At 37.7% G+C, this 25,364-nt stretch overlaps 2 protein-coding genes and 1 non-coding gene across 4 annotated transcripts in view; 2 read left to right on the forward strand and 1 right to left on the reverse strand.

Annotated features, from left to right (window-relative positions):
* SLC39A9 (solute carrier family 39 member 9) overlaps positions 1 to 11,305 on the reverse strand; it is a 105,310-nt gene extending 94,005 nt beyond the window's left edge. The window contains exon 1 of one of the 2 annotated variants that reach the window (XM_004477324.5): positions 10,177 to 11,305. In XM_004477324.5, the coding sequence (XP_004477381.1) occupies positions 10,177 to 10,272 (96 nt within the window). In that variant the 5' untranslated portion in view covers positions 10,273 to 11,305. The remainder of the gene's footprint in view (positions 1 to 10,176) is intronic. The other variant, XM_058293212.2, reaches the window with a different exon arrangement.
* LOC111760201 (U7 small nuclear RNA) lies at positions 1,088 to 1,146 on the forward strand. Its single transcript, XR_002793959.1, has one exon. It is a non-coding gene; the product is annotated as a U7 small nuclear RNA (small nuclear RNA).
* ERH (ERH mRNA splicing and mitosis factor) lies at positions 11,266 to 24,914 on the forward strand. Its single transcript, XM_004477327.2, has 4 exons — positions 11,266 to 11,424; positions 14,281 to 14,368; positions 17,797 to 17,917; positions 24,414 to 24,914. The coding sequence occupies exons 1-4, from the start codon at positions 11,281 to 11,283 to the stop codon at positions 24,514 to 24,516; spliced, it is 456 nt and encodes a 151-aa protein (XP_004477384.1). The 5' UTR covers positions 11,266 to 11,280; the 3' UTR covers positions 24,517 to 24,914.
* Positions 24,915 to 25,364: the final 450 nt, after the last annotated feature.

Raw genomic sequence — 25,364 nt, forward strand, 5'->3', positions numbered from 1 at the left:
ACTCCCTAATGTCTCCCAGGTGATGATGCTGAAGCTCAGCTGCCATGTATCAGGGCACTTAGACTATTTTATCTTACCCTAGGCCTGATCTACGGTTCAGCCTCAGTAGTCATTTGATTTTATGACCCACTTCCTAGTTGTGAAGTCAAGGTCCAATCAGAAAAGAGAAGCCATAGAGTAACTAGAGCAGAAAGTTTAATATAAAGAATAACTAAAACAGGAGGTTGGGGTAATGAGGAAATGGCTATAGTGAGAGAACTTTAAAGAATATAGGAATAGCTGATATTAATATAAGGAGCAGCAATGAATCTAGGACCAAGATCAAGTGCTCAAAGAGGCCCCAAATCGAGTTCAACAGGTGTTAATTAAAAAGTCTTCTTAGACATATTCCATGCTTTCTTGTAGGTTTCGAACCTGGAGTTTCAAACTCTGCTACAGGGACTAAGCATAAGGCCTGAGATGCACTGTGGAGGGTAAAATGTTAGAAATGTTATAGATATTCCCAATTTGGGGAGCTAAAGGTACATAATATTTTCATTCCTTCTTTACACAGTGTTCATTAGGAAAGGCAGTATCATCTAATGAGGTGCTTTGGCACAGGAATTCAAACTGACTTAGTTTCAAATCCCATTTCTAAGGAAGTTTGTGACCAATTCAAGCCTGAGTTTGTCCATTTGTAAAGTGAAGGTTAATAGTACCTATCTGATAGTTTTGTCTTGAGAATTAAATGAGATAATAATGCACATCAATGCCTGGTACAATAAACATTAACTATCTAATAATAATATGCAGAAAAGTTTCCATGATGTTTATCCATATATTATCCTGGAGGAAAGAGAGTTTTTCAGGAAAGTAATACTGAATCAGATTGTATACAGACTTTGATTCAGATATAGTTTTATCAACCAAAGATCTTTTTTGAGACAGTTTGTAGTTCAAATGTGAGGAAAGACTAAGTTTTTTATTCTTTTCCAGATGTGGATAAATTATAGAAAATACAAAGTTTAAAATGTTAGAATTTAGAAATGAAATTCCAAACAGACATAAAATCTATTGCATAACCATAAGAGAATAAAAATTACTATGCCAGTGTTACAGCTCTTTTAGAATTTGTCTAGTAGGTCTGGCTTTTGCTGGAAGGCTCTTAAAAAAAAATTACCATGCCAGACAATTCAAGAGTCCTTAAAAATGCATCTCTTACAACATTAAAAAAAAATTTTTTTTTTTAATGCTTCTCTATCAAACCTACTTCAAAGAAAACAGCTTGCTGGTGAAAAAGCATCCTGAACAAATTTGTTCTTCAGACACAGTAAATCTTGATTTGTTGGTAAATCCAAGCCCCATAGATACTTATAATGAGCCAGTTATTACAATCAGACACAAAACTTTAAAACATGAAAGAATAAAACAAAGCTTAAAATGAGAGAGAGTAGGAGACAACTAGCAAGATGGCGGCAGAGTAAGGCGCTCCAAGAGTCAGCTTATGCTACAGGGCAGTTGGCAATCACCCAGAGCTATCTGAAGCACCTGTTTGGGGGCTCCAGGAGCCAGAAAGAACATCCTGCAACATCCTTGAAAGAAGGGAAGGAGACTGCCCATGTGCAGAGATTTCTAAGTACAGCACTCTGATGCCCATCCTCCACTGGCCACATAAACCGCCTCTAGAGCAATTGCACAGCTGGAATTGGAAACTCCATTTCCCAAAATGGGGGGGGGGGGGGGGAGAGTGGGGAGGGGCAGGTGATTGGGTATCAACTTCAGCTACTGATTAGTAATTTTTTTTTTTTTTTTTTTAAAGATTTATTTTTATTTAATTCCCCTCCCCTCCCCCGGTTGTCTGTTTTCTGTGTCTTTTTGCTGCGTCTTGTTTCTTTGTCCGCTTCTGTTGTCGTAAGCGGCACGGGAAGTGTGGGTGGCGCCATTCCTGGGCAGGCTGCTCCCTCTTTCGCGCTGGGCGGCTCTCCTTACGGGTGCACTCCTTGCGCGTGGGGCTCCCCTACGCGGGGGACACCCCTGTGTAGCAGGGCACTCCTTGCGCGCATCAGCACTGCGCATGGGCCAGCTCCACACGGGTCAAGGAGGCCCGGGGCTTGAACCGCGGACCTCCCATGTGGTAGACGGACGCCCTAACCACTGGGCCAAAGTCCGTTTCCCTGATTAGTAATTTTAATACTAAAAACAGCTAAAGTTTGAATCTGTCCAAGTAAGAAAAGAGGCTGGTAGTCACCATTTTTAACTCCGCCCCAGGCACAAGTGGAAGCATGACAGAATGAAAATCACAGTGCTGGTAGGGACCCGCTTCTTTTCATCCAGATCAGACTGAAAAGCCCCAGCCCCACCTCCAGCAGGGAGGAAGCTGGGGAGACCTGCATCCCCTCTGGGAAAATACAGGCCACACCACAGAGGCCAGAGATCATACTATTCTGGCAGCGCAAGCTGCCCCAGGAGCTGTTCTATGGCTGGAATTGGAAGTTCCATTTCCCAAAAACAAGGAAGAGATGGTTGGCCACTGAATTCAGCTACTAATTAGTAAATTCAGCTGGCTAAAATATAACCCTATTAATAGCTAAAGTTTGAACCTGTTTAAGTTGGAAAGAGGCCGGTAGCTGCCATTTTTACTCCACTCCTGGCATGAGGGGAAGCCGGGCCAACTGAAAATCACAGTAATGGTAGGGACCAGCTTCTTTCACTCGCATCAGCCTACAGCCCTAGCCCAGGCTTCAGCCCCACCTCTAGCAGGGAGGAAGCTTGTGGACCCTGCACCAGCCTCTTTGGATAATGCAGTACATTTGAGAGGCACAAACTGAATAGTCAGAGGTCTACCGAGGTTAATTGCAGTCATCTTGGACCCGCATGGTATAGATTGTTGCCCACACCTGCAGCTCCATCCCTACCCCAGGCAGGGGAGACAGGGGTGTGAAGCTTCATCAGTCTCTCTGAGCAATTACAGTCTAGGCCTGCACGACTTGGATTATTACACACACTGTGGCTCTGTCCCTAACGCTGGCAAAGGATAAAGGTGGGAGAAGCTTCAGCAGTCTCTGGGAAAATAAGGGCAGCTTAAGCCTCCACAGCTTATAGCACCAACTATATCCTTGGCTCCTATTAAACAATCAGCAAGGGAGAAAGGGCACGAAAACCCTAAACTAGAGAAACTTCACCCAGAATAAATACACCTCGTAAGCCAGATGCCAAGACACCAACAAAACATTACAATCCACACCAAGAAACAGGAAGATATGGCCCAGATAAAGGAACAAGATAAGCCTCCACATGACATAAAGGAGTTAACTTATCATTGATGTTCAAACAAATCTCCTTAATAAATTCAATGAGAAAGCTAAAGAGATTAGGTTATCAAAAAGGAGAATTTGAAAGCATACATAGAAAAACAGCAGATCTTATGGGAATGAAAGGCACAATAAATGAAATTAAAAATACACTGGAGGGAAGTGGACTTGGCCCAGTGGTTAGAGCATCCGCCTACCACATGGAAGGTCCACGGTTCAAATCCCGGGCCTCCTTGACCGTGTGGAGCTGGCCCACACACAGTGCTGATGCGCCCAAGGAGTGCCGTGCCACGCAGGGGTATCCCCACGTAGGGAAGCCCCATGCGCAAGGAGTGCGCCCCGTAAGGAGATCCACCCAGCGCGAGAGAAAATACAGCCTGCCCAGGAATGGCACCACACACACAGAGAGCTGACACACAAGATGATGCAATAAAAAGAAACAAATTCCCGTGCCACTGACAAGAAGAGAAGCGGACAAAGAAGAACACGCAGCAAATAGACACAGAGAACAGACAACTGGGGGTGGGTGGGGTGGGGCTGGAGGGAAGAGAAATAAATAAATCTTTAAAAAAAAATACACTGGAATCATATAATAGCAGATTTGAGGAGACAGAAGAAAGGACTAGGAGGGAAGAGAAATAAATAAATCTTTAAAAAAAAAATACACTGGAATCATATAATAGCAGATTTGAGGAGACAGAAGAAAGGGCTAGTAAGCTTGAAGAAATGGCCTCTGAAAGTGAACATACAAAAGAACAGAAGGAGAAAAGAATGGAAAAAATTGAAAAAGGTTTCAGGGAACTAAATGACAGCAAGAGACATGCAAACATACATGTGATGGGTATCCCAGAAGAAGGGAAAAGTGGTAGAAGGAATAGTTGAGGAAATAATGCTAGAAAACTTCCCAACGATATTGAAGGACATGGATATCCATGTCCAAGAAGCACAATGTACTCCCATCTGAATAAATCTGAATAGATCAACTCTGAGACACATACTAATCAGAATGCCAAATGCCAAAGACGAAGAGAGAATTCTGAGAGCAGCAAGAGAAAAGCAATGCATAGCATATAAGAGATACCCAATAAGGTAAAGTGCAGATTTCTCGTCGGAAACCATGGAGGCAAGAAGGCAGTGGTATGATATATTTAAGATACTGCAAGAGAAAAACATCCAGCCAAGAATCTTACATCCAGCAAGACTGTCTTTCAAAAATGACAGTGAGTTTAGAATATTCACAGATAAACAGAAACTGAGAGAGTTTGGAACCAAGAGACCAGCTTTGCAGGAAATACTAAAGGACTTGCTATGGCCTGAAAAGAAAAGACAGGAGAGAGAGACTTGAAAGAGAGTCTAGAAATGAAGATTATATTAGTAAAAGTAACTAAAAGTGTCAAAAGGGTGTTGAAATAAAATATGACAGATAAAACCCAAATATGTAGGAAAAAATTTAACCAATGACGTAAATCATGTATATTCAAAAAACTGCAACTCAGTGTTAAAAGAAATAAAAAAAGACCTAAATAACTGGAAGAGCGTTCCATGCTCATGGATTGGGAGACTAAATATCATAAAGACATCAATTCTACTCAAACTGATATACAGATTCACTATGATCCCAATAAAAATTGTGTCAGCATTTTTTTTAATTGAAAACATGATTATCAAATTTATTTGGAAGGGAAAAGATAACTCTCATCTCCAGACTTTAAATTATATTAACTAGCTATAGTTGTAAAAATAGCATGATACTGGCATAAAGACAGACACACAGACCAATGGAACCAAACTGATGGTTGAGAAATAGACCCTGACTTGTACGGTCAAGTGATTTTTGACTAGCCTGTCAAACCCACACACTCGGACAGAACAGTCCATTCAGCAAATGGTGATGAAAGAACTGGATATCCATAGCCAAAAGAAGGAAAGAGGACCCCTATCTCACACCTTATCCAAAAATTAACTCAAAATGGATCAAAAACCTAAATATAAAAGAACCATAAAACTTCTAGAAGAAATTGTAGGAAAATATCTTCAAGCACTGGTGGTAGGTGGTGGATTCTTAAAGGAAATACAAGGAGGACTGAGATGGACTACTGATTTTTAATGTAGAAGTTTTAATTACCTTTAATGTAAAAGTGTGGAAATGTATAGAGTGGATGGTAACAAATAGTAACAGCTAGTTTATAAATGGGGATGTGGCTGAAAATGGTAGTCTAGGGATGTAAATGCCAACTGACAAAATATTAGAGAATAATCTAGGAACTGAATAGCACAGTAAAACAAGAAGTGGATGAGAATTGTGGTTGATGAAACAGAAGCAAGTGTCCTCTGTGAGCTAGAGCAAATGTACATCACTACTGGAGGGTGGTGGGAATGTGGAGAAGCATGGGAAAAATACAACTGGAGTGACCTATGGACTGTGGTTAGCAGTAATAATGTAATATGCTTGCATCTTTGCCAAAGATGTACTACTACTGTGTTGATAATGGGGCAGTATGGAGAATGTGTGCCAAATGTACACATGGATGTGGTAACAATCAGATGATACTATTTTATCTGTAAAAAATGTTCCTCCACAGTGTGGTATGTTGATAAGATGGATGTTGTTTGGGAATTCTGCACATGTGCATGATTGTTTTTTAAGTTTACAACTTTTGTCATTAAAAAAACATTTAAAAAATAATAGGGTGGGTTGGGGAGGAAATACACCAAATGCAAGATAAAGACTATAATTAGTAGTAAGATTTTTTTTTTAAAGATTTATTTATTTATTTAATTCCTATTTAATTCCCCCCTCTCCCCCCCCCTCTCCCCCCCCCCCCCCCCCCCCCCCCCGGTTGTCTGTTCTCTGTGTCTATTTGCTGCGTCTTGTTTCTTTGTCCCCCTTCTGTTGTCATCAGCGCACAGGAAGTGTGGGCGGCGCCATCCCTGGGCAGGCTGCACTTTCTTTCGCACTGGGCGGCTCTCCTTACAAGGCGCACTCCTTGTGCGTGGGGCTCCCCTACACAGGGGACACCCCTGCGTGGCACGGCACTCCTTGCGCGCATCAGCACTGCGAATGGGCCAGCTCCACACAGGTCAAGGAGGCCCGGGGTTTGAACCGCGGACCTCCCATGTGGTAGACAGACGCCCTAACCACTGGGCCAAGTCCGTTTCCCAGTAGTAAGATTTTGACAATATTCTTTTATAATCTGTAACAAATGTCTCATGACAATGCAAGGTGTTGGTGGAGGGTTGATGTATGGGACCCCTGTATAATGTTATGCATGTTTGCTTTGCAAGTCCACAACTTTTACTATACACTTACTGTTCATGTGTGTTCATATATAAAATTATATAAAGATAATAATAGTAATGTGGACCATTGACTATGGGGTGCAGTGATGCTCAGAGATGAACTTTACCAAGTGCAATGGATGTGTCATGATGATGGGAGAGAGTGTTGCTGTGGGGGGAGTGGGGGGCGGGGGCGGTGGGGTTGAATGGGACCTCATATTTTTTTTTATGTAAATTTAAAAATAAATAAATAAATAATTTAAAAATAATAATAGTAAGGTGGAATGGGGGAAAATACTTTGGTTAGTAGCAATGTTTTGACAATGCTCTTTAATCATTAGTTTAAAATATTTAACAACAGTACAAGGTGTTGGTAGTGGGGTGAATTATGAGTCCTGTATGAGGCTATGTATATTTTGTAAATTTGTAACTATTACTATATACTTATTGTTTATGTATATTTATATTGAGTGATCTACTTTGATAAATTTTTTTTTAAATGAAAAAAAAAGGAAAGCATAATGATCAAATTTATTTGCAAGGGTAAGGGGTCCTGAATAGCCAGAAACATCTTAAAAAGGAAAAGCAAAGTTGGAGGACTCTCACTTCTGGACTTTAAATCATATTACCAAGCTACAGTGGTAAAAATAGCATGGTACTGGCATAAAGACAGTCATATAGACCAGTGGAACCAAAATGATGGTTCAGAAACAGACACATCTAGGATCAAGTGATTTTTTGACAAGTCTGTGGTACAGATACAAGAGTATCCCTTGTGAGCCAAAGCCATTGTACATCATTACTGCAGTGTTGTGGGATGTGGAGAAGCATGGGAAAAATACAACTGGAGTGACCTATGGACTGTAGTTTACAGTAATATTCATGCATCTATGCCAAAGATGTACTGTGTTGATAATGGGGGAGTATGGAAGAAGTGTGCCAAATGTAAACTATGGACCTGGTAATAATCTGATATAATCTGTAACAAATGTTTCACACTGTGTATTGTGTTGATAGAGGGGTGCTGTACGGGAATTCTGCACATGTGCATGATTGTTTTCTAAGTTTACAACTTTTATCATAATATATTTTTAAAATAACAGGGTAGGTTGGGGGAAAAATACAACAAATGTAAGATAAGGACTATCGTTAGTAGTAAGATTTTGATGATATTCTTTCATAATTTGTAACAAATGTCTCAGAGAAATTCAAGATGTTGGTGGTAAGTTGATGTATGGGACCCCTGTGAGTGTTATACGTGTTTGCTTTTAAGCTCACAACTTTTACTATATACTGTTTATGTATGTTTATGTATAAATGAAATATATAAAAAGTAATAATAGGGTGGGTTGGGGGAAAAATATACCAAATGTAAGATACTTTGGTTAGTAGTAACATTTTGAGGACGCTCTTTAATCGTTAAAATGTTTCACAACAATGCAGGGTATTGGTGGTAGGGTGATGTATGAGAGCCCTGTGTGATGTTATGCATATTTGTTATGTAAGTTCACAACTATTACTATATACTTTACATACGTTTATATATGAGTGATATATTTCAATAAATGAAAAAAAGAAACGAGAAAGAGTATAATGGAGAAAAGAAAGTTAAATACTAAGAAAAATACTATAAAGCAGGGAGGCTGGAGGAAAAGCTCTGGCCTCTCCAAGTGGAATGGGAATGCCGTTCCCCATTTAAGACCTTTCAGATTCCAAACAAGTTGCAGAGATGTTTCAATAAATTGTGGTGGATGGGAAGACATATCAGTTACTAGAAGTCTATTCCAAAATAAAAGCTTAAAAAAAATAATAAATTAGATGAAAGTTACATAAAAATGTAAATCTTATAAGTTTTTTGTAATCAGCACTGAGAATCTTCAATTTTCAAAAGTTTTTATTTTGTTCTACAGCATTCTCTAAACAAGTCCTCTGTTTCTATCATTTTATCCTCAGGACAGAAAAGACCTGGAAGTTAAACAAGCTTCCTCAGATGGGTGAGATAGACTTTGAACTACACGTCTTAGTTCCTTTTGAAATCAGTGCATTATTAGTTATCCTAAATTCTGTATTGAAGAGTAGCACTAGTTTTATCTGCACTTGGGCCTGTATTTTGTATGTCTTTTTCCTCCCACTTCATTTTCCTACTATTTCACTTTTATGGTAGTTTACAAATGTGTTTGTCTGCAATGGAATGGAAATTAAACAAAATAAAAACTGGTCCTTCTGACTGTCTAAGGAGCACTGCTCTAGAGTTCTGGTACAAACACAGCTCGACAAGGAGGAGACATGCTCAGATAAATAACAACCCTAAAATAATCAATCTAAAACCCCACTTTGTCCATTGTTTTAAATCTCATTATCACTCATCCAGAGCAGCTGCTGAGTTTATACTTGGTAATCTTAACTTGTAGCATCTCAGCCTACTTATGTGGTGGTATCATTTTGGGCCAAACTACTCATTAAATGAGTCTAAAAAAACATAAGCAAGTGCTAAACTAGTTAGCCTCCTTTAACAGACAAGAGCTCATTTGTGTCTTGGCCTCCTTTACAAATTTAGTTTTTCTCCTTCCCTGTGATGAAGAAAGCATCTTGATTATCTGAGTTATTTATAATTGTATTTGCGAATAAGAGATTGTTTTCTTTGTTTTATAAATTATCTAGGTACAAAGATACCAGGATCATCAAGAGACAAAAAAGGTCACAAAAGAATTAAGAAAGGTGGTTTTGGAAGTGAGGAATGTTGAAGAAAATGACAGAGAAATCAGTGCCACATAAACCTCTTAACAATCAGTTATGGCAGGTTGCACCACTGCTAATGCAACTTTGCCTGATTTTAAACTTATTTCTAAATACTAATCCTGCCATAATTAATAGTTTTATTTATCATCTGACCTTTATTCTGGCTCTAAGAAATTCTGAAGACGAGTAATGAATGACAAAACAGCAGAAAGATTAAGAACATGAATAAAAAAGCATAGCTTTTAATGGAAACCTGCTTCCCCCTGAAAGTTAATATTTGCTCAAGGAATGACAAATAGCCAAATAAGTAAACCAAATGTCAAAATATATTACCAAAAAATTCATTTCTAAACGACTAGATTTGAAAACTTTGGAATATACATTTCAGCATTCTCCTTCTGTAAAAGGAAAATTGAGTTAACACCAACCTAATTTTTTTATTCTTCCTTATTGTAGTACAGGTATCCAAAAGCCAGGCTTTCCCCAAAAATGTTAGTGTGATTTTCTCAAAAAGAGAAGTTACATTAATTTCAACTCATGGATAAACATTCTCTATTTTTTTTTCTTTTTTAATTGAATAACATTCTCTATCTTTCTTGAATGCTATCTGGAACCTTGATTCCTTGGAACCTCCAGGCACAGAGTCCCAAATTTTTGTATACAATTTCAGAGTTCAGAATACCCCAAGTTCTGGTGCTGAATATGAGGTTTATTTCTATTATTAAATGTTATGTGTCTTTTTAAAGGATTGTCTTCCTTAATGAGCTCTTCAACTTTGAGATTAACTAGGGAACTAGCTTCCCTTTACAATTACTGCTATTTCCTAGCGGCCATCCTGAGAGTTGACAGAAAATTGAAAATATCTTACCTCTGACAAATTAACAGCCAAGGGAATGATTCCAGCCACGTAACATCCCACCAACATAGCCATAGACAGTAGACTAATGGAGATGAAATCATCCATCCTGCCCTTCTTTATTCAAAACCCACCACCACCAGACTATCAATTTTCAGTGGCTTCAAAAGATGCTTAGGATCTGAAACACGTGTGCAGGTTCCAAGAGGACACAGGTAGATTTTCCAGTTCTATCGGTCTCCCCACCAGCAGATGTGTTCACGGGGCACTTTTTTCTTGAACGTGCTGGAAACAACAATCCTTTTGCTGATATTAGCGCTCGAGAGAACTTTCAGTAATTTTAGGTCCCAGCCCCTAGGTTCCCAGATGCTAGCGACTGGATTCCCGTGAGTTAACCATTGGAAATGATAAAGTCAATGGGGAAAATGTGCGAACGAGAGATTTCTTCAATCGCTGGAAGAAGGGTGGCACTCCCTGCACAGACAACGTCCCAGGAGGCAACAGGAAGAGGAGAATCACCCAAGCGAACCCGTTCGTTTTCCTGGTGCCCCTGTCTCCCCTGGGGGCTGCCCTGCGGGTGGTCCTCCCAGGGCTGGGACCAGCCCACCAGTGCCGGCAAACTATCCTCCAAGTCTAGGATGAGGAAAGGAGTCCTGCAGGTCTCTAACGACGAGCTCGAGGGGTTCAGCAGCAAAGCTGACACAAAGCAGTCTCTGCCCTATACCCGGTGCTGTTCATGCTACCCATCTCCGCCGGGCCTTGACCCGAAGACGCCGATACTACAGCAGCCATGGCCGCCAAGTGGCACCTTTTCATTACATCCACTTCCGGATTGCTTCACCGCCCCACCTCTAGAAGGGCACTTCCGGGTTACAAACGACCTATGGCCCGAGATACTTATACTGTCGCCATTTTTTAATAAGGCTAGTGAAAGAGTACACCGTCTATACTGGTGTACACTCCGTGAGTACGCATAGCAACAAGAATACGGAAGACAGCTTCTTGAAAAAAAGATTCTCAAGCTCCGAAACATTCCGTGGTGTATCTACTTGCCCTTATCCAAGATGGCTGAAACAGCCAACATCTGCTCTAGCCACCGGAAATCTGTGCGCCTCAATGGTCGAAAAGGTTCTTTCGCGATGCGCTTTGACGACTTCCGGCGGCTCCTCTCGCGGGGATTGGCTGTTGGCGGCGTTGAGGCTAAGCTCGTGTGCGGCGGCGGTGTCGGCAGCGGCTGCGGTGAAGGAGTTTAGCGCGATGGTGAGAAAGGCCTCTGCGGCCACCCGAGTCCCCGGCCTCCGGGGCGACCCCCATCCCTGAGCATCATTCAAGCTTCCCTATCCGGCGTGAGCGTGCTGCTCCCCGGCCCTCCAGCGCATGGGTCGACCCTTCCCGCCGCGGAGACGCCGGGCCTGGCTGTAGGCCTTAGAGCCCGGGTCCGCCCAAGCATTTGCGCGCCTGCTCTCAGGCTCAGGCGAGGCGCGACGTGGGCCTAAGAATGCGCCTTCTTCCGACTGTTGATTGCTGGAGGGAGGCGTGGGGACGGTGCGCTTTCCCTCCCGACGCTCTAGCCTAGCGTAGGAACAATGGCTGAGAGAGATGCGGCGACCCTGTACCCGAAACTGACATATTCAAGTTACTGCACCCAGCGTGTGGGCCAAGAGGGGTCGTGTTTGCTTTGAAGTGTTTTTTCCTCAGCCGTTCGCTTTTGTTTTCCTGTGTTCTGCCTTTTTTTGTTGTTGGTTTTTGTGTTTGTAGACATTTTATTTTCCAGGATTCGTAGATACCTCATTTGACGTTTCCCTCGGTCCTTATCCCTGTTGTTAACCTTATTTATATTCTTTTGGGACTGGAGGCTTAAAAGAAAGGATCAGTTGAGGACCTACGTCCCTTAGAATCCAGGGTGGTAGTTAAATGAGTGGAGTTTTTTTTTAATCAATAAAAAAGATGCTCACAGAGATTGAGGACTCATGGTTAGTTCCACACTTCGACTTTCGTTTTCTGGAACTCTCTCAAGTTGTACTTTTCTGATTGGAGATATTTCTGTGTTTGACTCACAGTCTACCAAAGAGGACTAATCAGAAAGAAGACTGGGTTTCCAGTCCTGGTTTTACTATAACTAACAATGTGACCTTGAGCAAGTCGTTTTACCTTTATGAGTTTCTTTTCTCTGCCTTTGTCATTATTTGCTGTTGTGGTAAAATGCTAAGGTTAAAATCTAAAAAATTGACAGCAATTAACATCAACAACTCATCTGGTTGGACAAATCAGAAAGAGTTCCTTACCTATCTGAGTAGAATTAAAAATTAGAATTTGTAATTGAGTGAATAATTATTTGTTTGAAAGCCTTAAGTACTTTTGCTTTACTAGATTTGCAAGCTTCTTTTTTTTTTTTTTTGGTAGTTTGGGGGAAGCAACAGTAGAATGATTATTCTTAGGTTTGTGTTTGAAATTCTGCATTTTTTTCTTTTTCCTGATTTGGGTTTTCACAATCTTTTTGTCCTATTGTGGAGAATAGAAAAATAAAAGATTTTAAATATATATATATGCTTCCCCCCAAACTACAAAAAAAAACTATTTTGACTAGAGTTTAGTGAATTTAGTCATAGTATGTACTTAATAGTTTTTAATTCTTGTCTTTCGGCAGTCCGTATTGGAAATAATAAACTTTGGTCAGAGACTCAGTTTAAGACTAAATACAAAAAAAGAATACTGTATAGCTGTTTGTTTCCTCTGTTATCCTTTCAAATAAATTAGTCCTTTAATTTGTATTAGAACAAGAATTAAATTAATATGATAGCAATTGGTATAGCTAATGTATAGGACAAACCCTATTGCAGAAATGCTAATGTGGTTTCTGTAAAATTATTTGCTTCTCAACAAATGAACCATTAGAACAGCTTTTTTTGGTTGGGTGGTTTATGCACTTTTGTGTAACAAATCTGTAATGCTTTATCTGACTTTTATTCATCACTTTTTAACAGCGTTTCAGAGAGGAAGTTAATCAGCTATTTCAACTACAATATGTTGATTCTTAAAAGTTCTGATTTTTGCAAAGTATGTAAAGTTGATTATCAAATCATTCTACTTTTATTGTACTAGCATATTTGCGCAAAAAAAAAATGTCATGAGAGTACCACGAAGCTGTTTTGAAATGATCCAGGTGCAGTTTTGTCTTCTGAGGGACATTCTGCAGTATCAGGAGATATTTTTGGTTTTCACAGTTTGTGAGTAGTTAGGGTTTACATGGGCATGTAGTAAGTAGAGGCAAAGGATGCTACTATATATCCCACAGTACTCAGCACAACACGTCTGTTTCCCCCCTCACCCAAAAAAGAATCACCAAGCTCAGACTGTCCATTGTGCGGAGGTTGAAAATCCCTAAAACAGACCCACTAGCAAAAACATCCCCCCCCCCAGCATGAGGTGGAAGATGTAAATCTGATTACTGTTCTTCACACATATGTACATTTCTTGTAGTGTGAGTAACCATTTTATGTGGCTCTCCTGTTTAAAAATAAGTAATTTTGGTAAAAACCCCATGAGGCAAATCATGTACTAGGCGAATAGTTTTCTAGGGTAATAACTAATTTTCTATTGCTATTATTACTTTATACTTAGATTTTATAGCCTAACCACTGGATAAGATGTGGTTCCACTATTGTTGAAAGTGGAAAAAGAATGTAGGTTGATAAAGTGGAGCAATGATTGTAATGTTTCCCCTTTTCTCTCCTTTAACCCAAATCGGTGGTTTTATTGGGGGCTTAATGGGACTAGATGTGGAAAATGACTATAGAGATATAAAACCTAATATAATTTAAAATCTGATGGGCAGAAAAGATACAAAAAGAGCAGTACAAGGTAGCTTATGCCAGTTATGTCCAGGCAGTGAATGCAGTCGGATTTGAGAAGTAGTGGTTAAGGACTAGAGGGCTAATGAAGACCTTAAGGAGTTGTGGATCCGGCTCTTGATGCCAAATTTGGGCAAAGGCAAGAAGAGCACCCTAACTTAGTTATGTTTTAATAACCAACAGTCAGGTAATAAGGGGATTTTATACCATGAATTTCTCAAATACGAGTTAGAAACTTAAATTGAAATCACTTTTTGCTCTCTAGTCTCACACCATCTTGCTGGTACAGCCTACCAAGAGGCCAGAAGGCAGAACTTACGCTGACTATGAATCTGTGAACGAGTGCATGGAAGGTGAGTTTACCAGTAATCGTGGGGGAGAAATTTTTAATTATTATTTTTCCCTGACATTTACTATTAGAACACATCTCACTTAGGAACCAGATTTGTGTTTTCCTCCAGATTTCATAAATTGTGTAACTTGAGCAGGGAAAGTAGATATTTAAGACTAGATTTGCTATTTGAAACATTAATTATACATACAGTCGTCTTCATTTATCAAGTTCATAGGTATTTTAAAAATGACTTTCCAAAGCCTTTTGCTATTTTATATATTATGCAAATATTTACAGATATCCTTTATATAGAGTGTGGTTAAATTCAAGCACTGTAAAGGCAGGTATTGTGGATGCCTAATAGTCTGTTTATTAAACAAATAAACATTTAAAAGCCATTTTGTCAATAACCTACAGAATGTTGTTAGAAAATAAGAATTAGCTTAGAGAATAAAGGCAAATGGAACCAAATTAATGTAATTTACTATGCATTTGATAAACCAGTACCACCCTGAAGGGAACTATTAGGCCCTAATGTTTCTTACTCAATAAACCACTAGATCAGAGCACATGGCTTAGAACCTCACTAATTGGATTATCCTTATGCCTAATCATTATATTGAGTAAATGAGGTACATACTCATTTTTTAATAAATTGTCCATTCTTTGCTGCTTCTTATAAAGATATTGTAGTCATTTTGTTTCTGCTGTGGGGCATGTCCCTGAATCTTTTGATTATTCAAAACTAACTAGGTTAGACTTAATCTGATCATTTCAAACGGCTAATGGGTGGGCCTGTGGAAAAACTACCAATAATAATCAGAGATAGCTTCCAGATAGCTGGTATCTTTCTTTCCTGGTGGTAAATAATTTTGCTCGAAAAGAAGAGCTAGGCTCTTGTTCTGGTTATCTTTTCTGGTCCATTCCTCTGCTGACATCCTTACTTGTCTGTAAGGTTTACATTGTGCACATGCTGCCTTAGCAGATTGTCACCTTGCCTTTATTATCATGTTTGGTCTTTGATTTTGCAGTGTTCTTTAGTAGCCTTGCTGATTTTATAGAAGGCTTTTATTTGCATCATAAGCAAACATACCAAGCATTGACAACACTCACTTTGCATTGAGATAATAGTCTCCAAAAGAAAGACCATGTATTTGAGGTTCATCCATGTTGTTTCATGTATCAGAACGTCATTCCTTTTTATGAATGAGTTATATTCCGTTATATGGACATTTTCTTTATTCATCACTTGATGGACATTTAGGTTGTTTCCACTTTTGGCTTCATGAATAATGCTGCTGTGAACATTTGTGTACAAGTTTTTGAATGGATATGTTTTCAGTTCTTTCACGTTTAAAGCTTGGTCATGTTTTAATTCTGTGTTTAGCTTCTTAAGGAACTGACAGACTATTTTCCATCGCAGCTGAACTATTTTACATTCCTAGCTGCAATGTAGGAGGGGTCCAGTTTCTTTGCATCTTCACCAAGGTTTATTATTGTCTGTCTTTTGGATTATAGCCATCCTAGTAGGTGTGCATTGGTATCTCTTTGTATTTCCCTAATTGCTAATGATTTAGATGATCTTTTTCTGTGTTTATTGGCCATTTGTATATCTTCTGTGGAGAAATGTCTATTTTAAAGAGAAGTAAAAGTCACATGAAATAGTTTCCATATACTACCCTATTATTTACATCTTGCATTTGTTACAAGTGATGGAAGAACATTTTTATAATTTTATAACTCAACTATAGACCATGGTATACATTAGGGTTCACTGTTTTGTATAGTCAATTTTTATTCTAGTAACATATATACAACCTAAAATTTCTTCTTTTTACCCCATTCAAATATATAATTTCGTGCTGTTAATTATGCTTACATTAAAAGCACAGAAGTTTTTAGTTTTGATTATTTTTGCTGCTTTTGCATGTGCTTTTGGTGTCTTAAATCAGTTGACTGTCAATGTGAAGGTTTATTTCTAATTATCTATTAATTTATATGCATATCTTTATGCCAATATCATACAGATTTGATTACTGTAGCTTTTTGGGAAGTTTTGAAATCAGGAATGTGACTCCTTCAACATTGTTTTTTTTCTGTCAAGATTGCTTGTTATTATAGGTCCCTTGGATTTCCCAAATAAATTGCCTGTTCGTTTCTGCAAAAACAACTTGGACTTTACTGGCCCTTTGATAGAGATTGGATTGAAATGTTGATAATTTTGAGGATATTGCTGTTTTAACAATTTCAAGTCTTCCAGCCCTTGAATATGAGATGTCTTTCCATTTATTTAGGTCTTCAGTTTCTTCAGTGATACTTTGTAGTTTTCAGTGTACAAATCTTGCACTTTTGTTAAATTTATTCCCAAGACTTGCATTCCTTTTTGGTGCAGTTGTAAATGGAATTGCTTTTCCTAATTTCATTTTCAGATTGTTGTTAGTGTGTAGAAATACAATGTTATTGTATATCATCCATTGTATCCTGAAACCTTACTGAATTTGTTTATTCTAATATTTTGTGTGTGTGTGGATTCCTTGGGATTTTCTATATACAAGATCATGTCATCTACAAATAAGACATAGTTTTGCTTCTTCCTTAGCATTTGGAATTTTTCTTGCCTAATTGCCCTGGCTAGAACCTCTAGTACAAAGTTAAGTAGAAGTGGTGAGAGTGGTTATCCCTATCTTGCTCCTAACTGAATACTTATATTTCATTGTGAGAATGCTTCATGTCCAATATCTTACATTATCCTCACAACAACTCTTTGAAGAAGTATACTATTGTTATCCAGTTTTTTATAGGTAAGCCTTGGGGAATATGAGTCATTTGCCCAAGGTTTCATAGTTAGTAAAGAGCAGAAGTGGAATTCAAGTCTGTCTGAATCCAGAACCCAGGACCTTATATATCCTGTTATGCCAATAACTTTCCTCCTTGTTCAGTTTTATCATATTTTTTTTCATTGCATCAGAATTCAAAAGCCAAATAAGGAAGTATTTATTTGTCATCCATCATTCCCAAGTGTGGTACTTTTCTTTCTTTACTGAGGCTTCAGTAATATTTATGTATTGAATACAGAATAATTAAGATCCATAGTGTTGCCACTTGATATCCATCAGATGGCGCTGTCCTTAAAGCCTCTTACGATCCAGTTGTTTTAAAAAGAAAAAAGAAACAAAAAGAAAGAAAAAAAGGTAAAAGAAAACAAAAAATATATATATCCAATGGTTTAAAGTAATCATTTTATTATTAAGGTACAGAATAATTACCTGGTGAATTTACAAATTAAAGAAGTATTTGCTAGTCACAGTGATTGAAGCCCATCAACCAAATGTCCTTTTCTCAGCCCAACTTTATAAAAACAAGTACTGTGATAGCAGTATATATACTACTCATATCTTAGAAGTTTATGTAATTATAAGATCTTGGGTTTTTTCCTCCCTTTCTTAGGTGTTTGTAAAATGTATGAAGAACATCTGAAGAGAATGAATCCCAACAGTCCCTCTATCACATATGATATCAGTCAGTTGTTTGATTTTATTGATGATCTGGCAGACCTCAGCTGCCTTGTGTAAGTATTAGCCACCATTTCTCTTAATTTGATATTTTTTATCATTAATTCTTCATTTTGAGGTTATTATAATACTGGTAATTCATTATGTGAATTAAGTAGGCAACATATTGTTAGAGCTAAAGGCACAGTAAAATCTCAAGGATTTAGCTAATTGATGTAGTTAGTATGCATAGGTGATGGTAATTAAGTTGTTCCTTAGATCTTTTTCTTAATTTTTTCCCTAGTCTTTGTCCTAAAGCAATTGATGTTGGATGAAAACTGAGATTATTCTTTTTGTAACAATATTTAAAATTTTAAATACATGTAGGACTGGAATTTTAACCCAAGCCCTGTGTTGTTTTTGTTTTGTTGTTTTTTATAACACTTTTTTTATTAAAGTTAATAGATCATATAGAATGTTACATTAAAAAAAAACATGAGGTTGCCATATAACCCATACCCCACCCTCCCACCCCCATCATTTTTGTAAATTGTATTTTTTTGAAGATACATACATCACAAAAAAGGTTACATTATAAAAAATGTAAGTGGTTCCCGGATATCCCCCTCCTCCCACACCAACAACCTCCCCCATGACTGTGGCACACTCATCACACTTGACAAACACATTTTGGAGCATTGCTGCACCACGTGGATAATAGTTTACTCTGTAGTTCACACTCTCCCCCGGTACATTCAGTGGGTTATGGCAGGATATATAATGTCCAGCATCTGACCCTGCAATATCATTCAGGATAACTCCACAAAGTCCCAAAAATGCCCTCTCGTCACATCTCTTCTTCCCACTCCCTGCCCTCAGCAACTACTGTGGCCACTTTCTCCCATCAATGATAGAATTTCTTCTGTTAGTGTCACAAAAGTTTTATAGTAGGATATCAGTAAGTCCACTCTAATCCATATTTTATTCCTCCATTCTGTGGGCCCTGGGATGGTGATGTCCACTACACCTCTATATTGAGAAGGGGCCAACTCCTGTGTTAAACATATATTTTGATATGTTATTTTGAGAGCTTTGTCAAATTTTTCTGTATATATTTTTCTAACATTATATTTGTTGAAATAATTTGTATTGATGATCTGTTTTACACCACTGCTACGAAGGAGCATAAAGTGATTTAGACTTAATCTCAAACTTTTTGGACAATAGGCTAAGTGGAAGTAGAGCTAGTTTTACAGAGGAAAATAGAAGAATCTTATAAGGAGCTAGTCTTTGGGGCAGCAGGTATTTTTGAATACTTATTACATACCAAGCTTTGTGCTAGAGGTTGAAGAAACAGTAATGGAAAACTCACAGTTACTCTTCAAAGGCACTTCCTAGATAATACTGGAGCCCAGTCTGAAGCCAGCTTCACCTGTGCTGTTTGGGGATGAAAATAAGTATTTGGGGGATATTTGAGTTTTGTTTTCTGTACTTCTTCGTTGTGTTTCAGTTTTAGCCATTTCACTTTGCTCATTCAAAACATTTAAATGATTGATTTCTCATCTTTAATGAAATGTGCTAATTAGTTTGATTATAATTTTTTCAGTATAAATAGGCTCAGAAAATTGTACGAGGCCAACAGAGCTGCAACTATTATGATATTTTGACTTGTAATGTCTTTAGTTGATTTTCCTATAGTCTGATAATGTATATACACAGAGACCACACATATTCATTCAACAAACATTTATTGAGTGCTGACTATGTACCAGTTATGCTCTAGGCACTGTGAATTCATCAGTGAATAGAGCAGATGAAAAATCCCTTTTCTTACAAAGTTTACATTCTCGTGGGGATGTAAATACCACATTAGATAAGTAAATTATAACATATTAAGAGGGGTTAAGCACCATAGAGAAAAATAGGTTGGGGATGGAGGCTGAGGGGGCCTGGAGAGTGGATTGCAATTTTCTTTTAGATTGGCTAGGAATTGGTTAAATGAGTTGTTGGTGTTTGGTGAGAGAATGAGTCATACAGAAACCTATAGGAAGAATGTTCCAGAGGGGGCAGCTAGTGTAAGAGTCCTGAATGAGGAATGTGCCTGGCATGTTTGAAATTAGCAAGGAAGCCTGGGGAGCAATGGAGGCGGAGCAGTAGGAGATGAAATTGGAAAGATAATGGGGGAGGGAGAAATGATATTCTAGAAGTTAGTTCAGAAGTGTTTCAAGAATGTTTTAATTTGTTTCTTATTACTGATATGTTAAATAAATGAGGACTGAGAATCAAACCCTAGATTTAGCACTATGGAGTCTTTGGTGACTTTGATTAGCAGTTTTGAAGAGTTTTGCTCTAAAGGAGAGCAGAGAAATGGGGTTATACCTGGAAGAGGAAAGTATTGTGTTTTTTAGGGGAGAAATAATGTAAGTGTACAGGTTAATAGGGTGATCTAAGTTAAAAGGGAAAAATTGATAGTTTTAGCTAGTATTATAAGAGTTCGTCATTAGTAAAGGAGGGAGGAGGCAGGGCAGGGTGGAAGCTTGGGAAGATTATTTTCTGATTGCTCCTGTTTTAGGAAGCAAGGACACCATTTGAAATTGAGGATGTGCTGTAGGTTTGCAAAGAGAAGAAAGTAAGAAATAGTCTAGGAGGGATTGGGAGAATTCTGATTTGGGAGAATACTAAATGTTCCCTGGGATATCTGATGATGAGTTTAAAGTGAAATGAGTCATTGTGGTCATGTTTTTTTTATCTCTTCCCTTTTAGCCTGGATGGGGAGTAGATGGAGATTTTAGCAGAGGGTGAATGCAAGGGAGGATTTATGTCTGAATGACTATGAAATTTAGAGGGGCCAGAGACAGATGGTTCCAGTGGGATCTGAAGATGGCTGAGGTTAGGATACTAGCAATAGAAGTAGGAAGTAATAATCAGAAAATGGCATGCTTGAAATTGGGAGATTGTGGTTACGGGTAATGACAGTCTAGGTTATGGTCAAGAAGGAATAGGAGACGAGAGGTTGTTGGAGGAGAGGATTTCAAGAAACTGAGAGGCTTCGATGTTGACAGGATCATCTGCTAGATATGAACTCACCAATAATACTTAAAATTACTTTCTAGACTTTTTTTCTAGACAGGGAACTTTATTTTTGTTCACTGCTGTATTCCCAGTGCCTGGAATAGTACCTGGCACATAGTTGGTGCTGAGTAAATATTGATTGATATTGGCATGTCACTCATAATATGATTTGAGCATAACTTTTAAGTTAGTGGTAATTTTCCTTTTCCCTTTTGATTAAACATTACAAGGCTATATTCTAAATTGATAGGATGGCCTTAACAAAATTGAAAGAATCTAGTATGACTTCGTTCATGCTAAATTTTGCAGTAACTTATATTTTCAGAAACCATGAAGTTATTTATCTGATGAAATGTCAGGATTTTTTTTTTTCTGTTTGTATCCTAGATATATTTGTTTTGGGAAATTTTTACACCTGAACTTAAAAACCGACTAGATGTTTCAATTAGAATGCAAGATTTTAACAGAGATGATGTGTGGCAATTCATGTCATACCTTTACTTCATTCTTTAAACGAATTGTGGGTTGTTTTTTTTTTTTTTAATTATTTTTGCGATTTTATAAAAATCACTTGCTAAGACATCAGGTATCTAATCATGATGTTTTGGGATGTGGTACTTACTCCCAATGGATAGAAAGTTACTTAAAGTCATGTTTACTCACCTTGGGAGAAAGTGGTTAACAGCTAACTGGGGTTTTAGAATTAGACATAGCTGAGTTTGAATCCTGGCCCTAGCATTCACTAACTCCTTAGGGCATGTTAGCTTAATACTGATAAGCTCTGTTTCATCATTTATAAAATTTTAAGTAATAACTACCTTTGAGTGTTACTTTTGAAGATCAAGTGCTTCCTTAGCACAGTAGTGTTAGGTATATAGCAGGAACTCAATTTTTAACTAGATTGACGAAGTCAGGACTGGGTTTTATTTTTAATTATGGTATGTTGATTTTTTAAAATTTGCCAAACATAGAATGGGAGGAATTTCAGAGTCCACAGGTAAGATTTTAAAAGGCGATATGTTTGTTTTTTTTAAACTGTGAAATTGCACAAAGTAAAACAGTTTTAAACAAAAACATATTACACGTATGTCATAACTACAGAACACAACTTTTATAACTTTGTGTAAACCGGGATCCACATCCAGCATGCTAAAATGGTTTCTAATGCTCATATTAGTCAAAATATAGGACAAGGATTTCTTTAATTATTCTCAAGGTAATTTTCTAGCAACGTTATTTCAAGTAGTATAGAAGAGCTACTAGTGTATAGTATTTAGTCATTCTGAAAAGAAGCTCTTAGTTGTACCTGTTGAACACTCTAGTGTTGAAAATTTTTTGCCTCTGAAACTTTGAAAATCAAATTCAGGATTTAAAACCATTTTGCCCACATGACTTTGGTTAGATGAATATTCGGAAAAATAAAGCATTTGTTCCAAAGGTCACTGACTGCCAGGGCACTTCCTATGACAGTAAGCACATCTTGCTTCTCTCCCTAATCAAGGATTGTAACTTGGGCTGTTACTCCTCAGACCAGGATCAAGTCCCTTTTTGGTTTGTAAATTATTGTGTACTCATTGCCTCTTCTGTTAAATTTACATGGTATTGATGGACATTTTTTAATTGATTTAAAAAAAAAAATCAGTATTGGAGGAAATGGTATAAATAAGATTCTACTTCATGATTAAACCCAGGGCAAACTGACTATGTTTTAATAGTAAAATTTTGGCATGGAGAATTTGTATTTCATATATTTGAAGTCAGAGGGTGAATTTTTTCACAGTTTTCTTATCCATACTTTTTTTAATGTATAAGATTTTTTTTAAAAAGCCTTTTGAATATATAGGCTGCTTGCTTACAATTAGAAACAAAAGGGACGTTTTTATCCTCAGTTATAGATACTCATACCTCACTTAATTAGGAAGACAGCTTGATATCAGTGATACTGATAAATTCACTGCTTACACCCACAGCTTCTTTTCGTGTATAAACTTGCATTCATCATCCATAATAGGCTAAAAGATTCATCCATGCCAACAGCTAGGGATTTTATTACTATACTTATCATTTAATTGTCTTGTTTTCAAGTACCAGTTAACAGCCATCTACACACAGCTTTCAATAAAGAAAGCATTATTACTATTTCATGAGTTGGAAAATAGCGTTCAAGTTCATGGATTCCTAAATGTTCATAAGCCAAAGTGATGGTATTCAGGGAATCAGTCTAAATAATTGGGCTTTTCTACCACATATTACAGTTCTGAAAGTTTTTCTTTTTAGTGCTTTTCCAGTATTAATATAAATATCATGATCTATTCTGCCTCACCTTGAAGGTAGCCTAGGTTAATAATTACTAAGGAACATGAACAGAACATGCTTTTTAGGATAGTGTTCATCATAACAAAAGAACATTAGTAAAAAGCCAAATGTTGCTTTTTTTTCTGGTTAAACCGTTGATAAAATGGAAGGCTTGTGCATTTTTAATAAACCAGATCCTCGCCTTAACCATTGGAGAATATGTTAATGGTATGAAGCAACTTGCATAAGGTCACTTAGTTATTAAGTTCCTTCATTTCTTTGAGCCTTGATTTCCTTATTTATAAAGCAGAGATAATTAACTGTACCTACTCACAAGTTGTAAATAGGATTGAGTGAGTTAAGTCAGATAAGCAGTTAAAACAATATCTGGCACTGGGCAACTTCTTAATAGATGTTTTATATATATATATGTTTTGTTTATTTTAATTTTTTTTTTTGGCTAAAAAGTTAAAATGAAACTTCTGGCTAAAACTAGACAATAATTGATAAATCAAGTATTTTGGTTATCTGGGCATATCCTTAAGGTGCCTTTGTACATGAACTAAGTGTGCCCATCAAAACAAACTGCATCTTTCATCTCCTTTGGATGTTGTGCAGTGTTCCCATCAGTTGCTACATGTGACTTTGAAAACCCTGTGGTTGTGATATGTATTTGTGAAATTTCTGGTTACTTATTCTCTGCTTTTTTATACTATCACTTTAATTTTTGGCTCCAAAAACTAATTTGTTGCTTAACTAGCTAGTTTGGAGTTTTAAGTCAGCTGGAATGTTTCTTCCTATTTGTTGAGTCCTCCAAAGATACCTTGAGTTTGGCTGTCGAGTGATATACCTTGGGCTTTAAAAATCCTTGGAGTCCCCCTTGGATTTTTTTTTTTTACTCACTAAAGGGTTCATAAAAATGGTAACCATGTAGGAGAAAGGACACCTGGTTTCTGGCCACTGTCCTGAAGTAGATATGTAATATACCGCACATTTAACTGAACATCTCCAGGCCTTAGTAAGATTGTCCTAGATGATCTAAAGTTCATGTCACTTAAAATTCAAGGCTATGTAGTAAGCTCTTTTAACTTTTCATTAAGTTATGAACATTTGCTTATCTATGCCAACTTTGGGTTTTTTGGGGGGCTTTAAAATCATGGCAGTTAATTGATCACTGTAACCTTGTATTACCTTTCTGTTCCTTAGTTACCGAGCTGATACCCAGACATACCAGCCTTACAACAAAGACTGGATTAAGGAGAAGATCTACGTGCTTCTTCGTCGGCAGGCCCAACAAGCTGGGAAATAGTTGCATTGGAAACATTAGGGGGATGGGGGTGGGCTTGGAACACAGGTGTGTACAGCGTGCTGTAGTGGAAGTTTTGTACTATAGTAATCCTGTTTCCATTTTGTTACACTCTAGCCAGGATTGAATGTATTAGATGAAATGTGAAGATCTTGTTCAATCTGAAACCCCTGTTGCCCCATTCCCCCCCCTTTTTTTTACTTAAACATTTTTATGATGATTTAGATGAAAGTTGTTTTTTTCAGTTAATGTTGGTTCCAGTCCTTCAAGCTGTTTGTATCTGCCTTATAACATTCACTGTACTAACCTTTCTGCAAGATGGGGTGGGGGGTGGTAACAAAGTTTGGTATGTCCTCAAGATAAAGTCTTAGTGAAAAATAAATAAATGCTCTTTAGTTATATTTTTCCCTGAGTGATTTTTTTTTAAAATCTCTGAACATTGAATTTTCTTGCAGTGTTACCAGTTTCAAAACCAGTAGGCTGCTACACAAAGAATTTTAAGAAAATTTGTGTGCTGCACACAAGTTTTGCTGTGGTTTCTGTGTAGCTAACAAGCTTTTATCTCATTTTCCTAGCCTTCTAGGTAACTCAGCCTTAGTGCCAAGGTTTGTACCTATTACTGACAAAAATATTACAAAAGGTTCTCTGGTGATATAGCTGTCTGCAGCAGCAACCAGGTTGATTCCTTATTAGTAATCAAGTATTCTTTCTGGGAGGGTCCTCAGGTCCTCCTCGGAGCCTTCAGCAGTTGAATACAAATTATCTAAAGTTTGGAAGCTGTAAGGGTGGGAGAAAGACCACAGAAAAGAACTAAAGAATCTTGCATTTAGAGAGTAGTCACATACTGACTT

Source organism: Dasypus novemcinctus, chromosome 3, assembly GCF_030445035.2.
Source record: "Dasypus novemcinctus isolate mDasNov1 chromosome 3, mDasNov1.1.hap2, whole genome shotgun sequence".
In the NCBI taxonomy this organism is placed as follows: domain Eukaryota; kingdom Metazoa; phylum Chordata; class Mammalia; order Cingulata; family Dasypodidae; genus Dasypus; species Dasypus novemcinctus.

Coding starts and splice junctions, on each gene's coding strand:
- ERH (XM_004477327.2), top strand. CDS start 11,281: ATGGTCGAAAAGGTTCTTTCGCGATGCGCTTTGACGACTTCCGGCGGC. Junction 11,425..14,280: donor TGAAGGAGTTTAGCGCGATG/GTGAGAAAGGCC, acceptor TTTGCTCTCTAG/TCTCACACCATCTTGCTGGT. Junction 14,369..17,796: donor TGTGAACGAGTGCATGGAAG/GTGAGTTTACCA, acceptor TCCCTTTCTTAG/GTGTTTGTAAAATGTATGAA.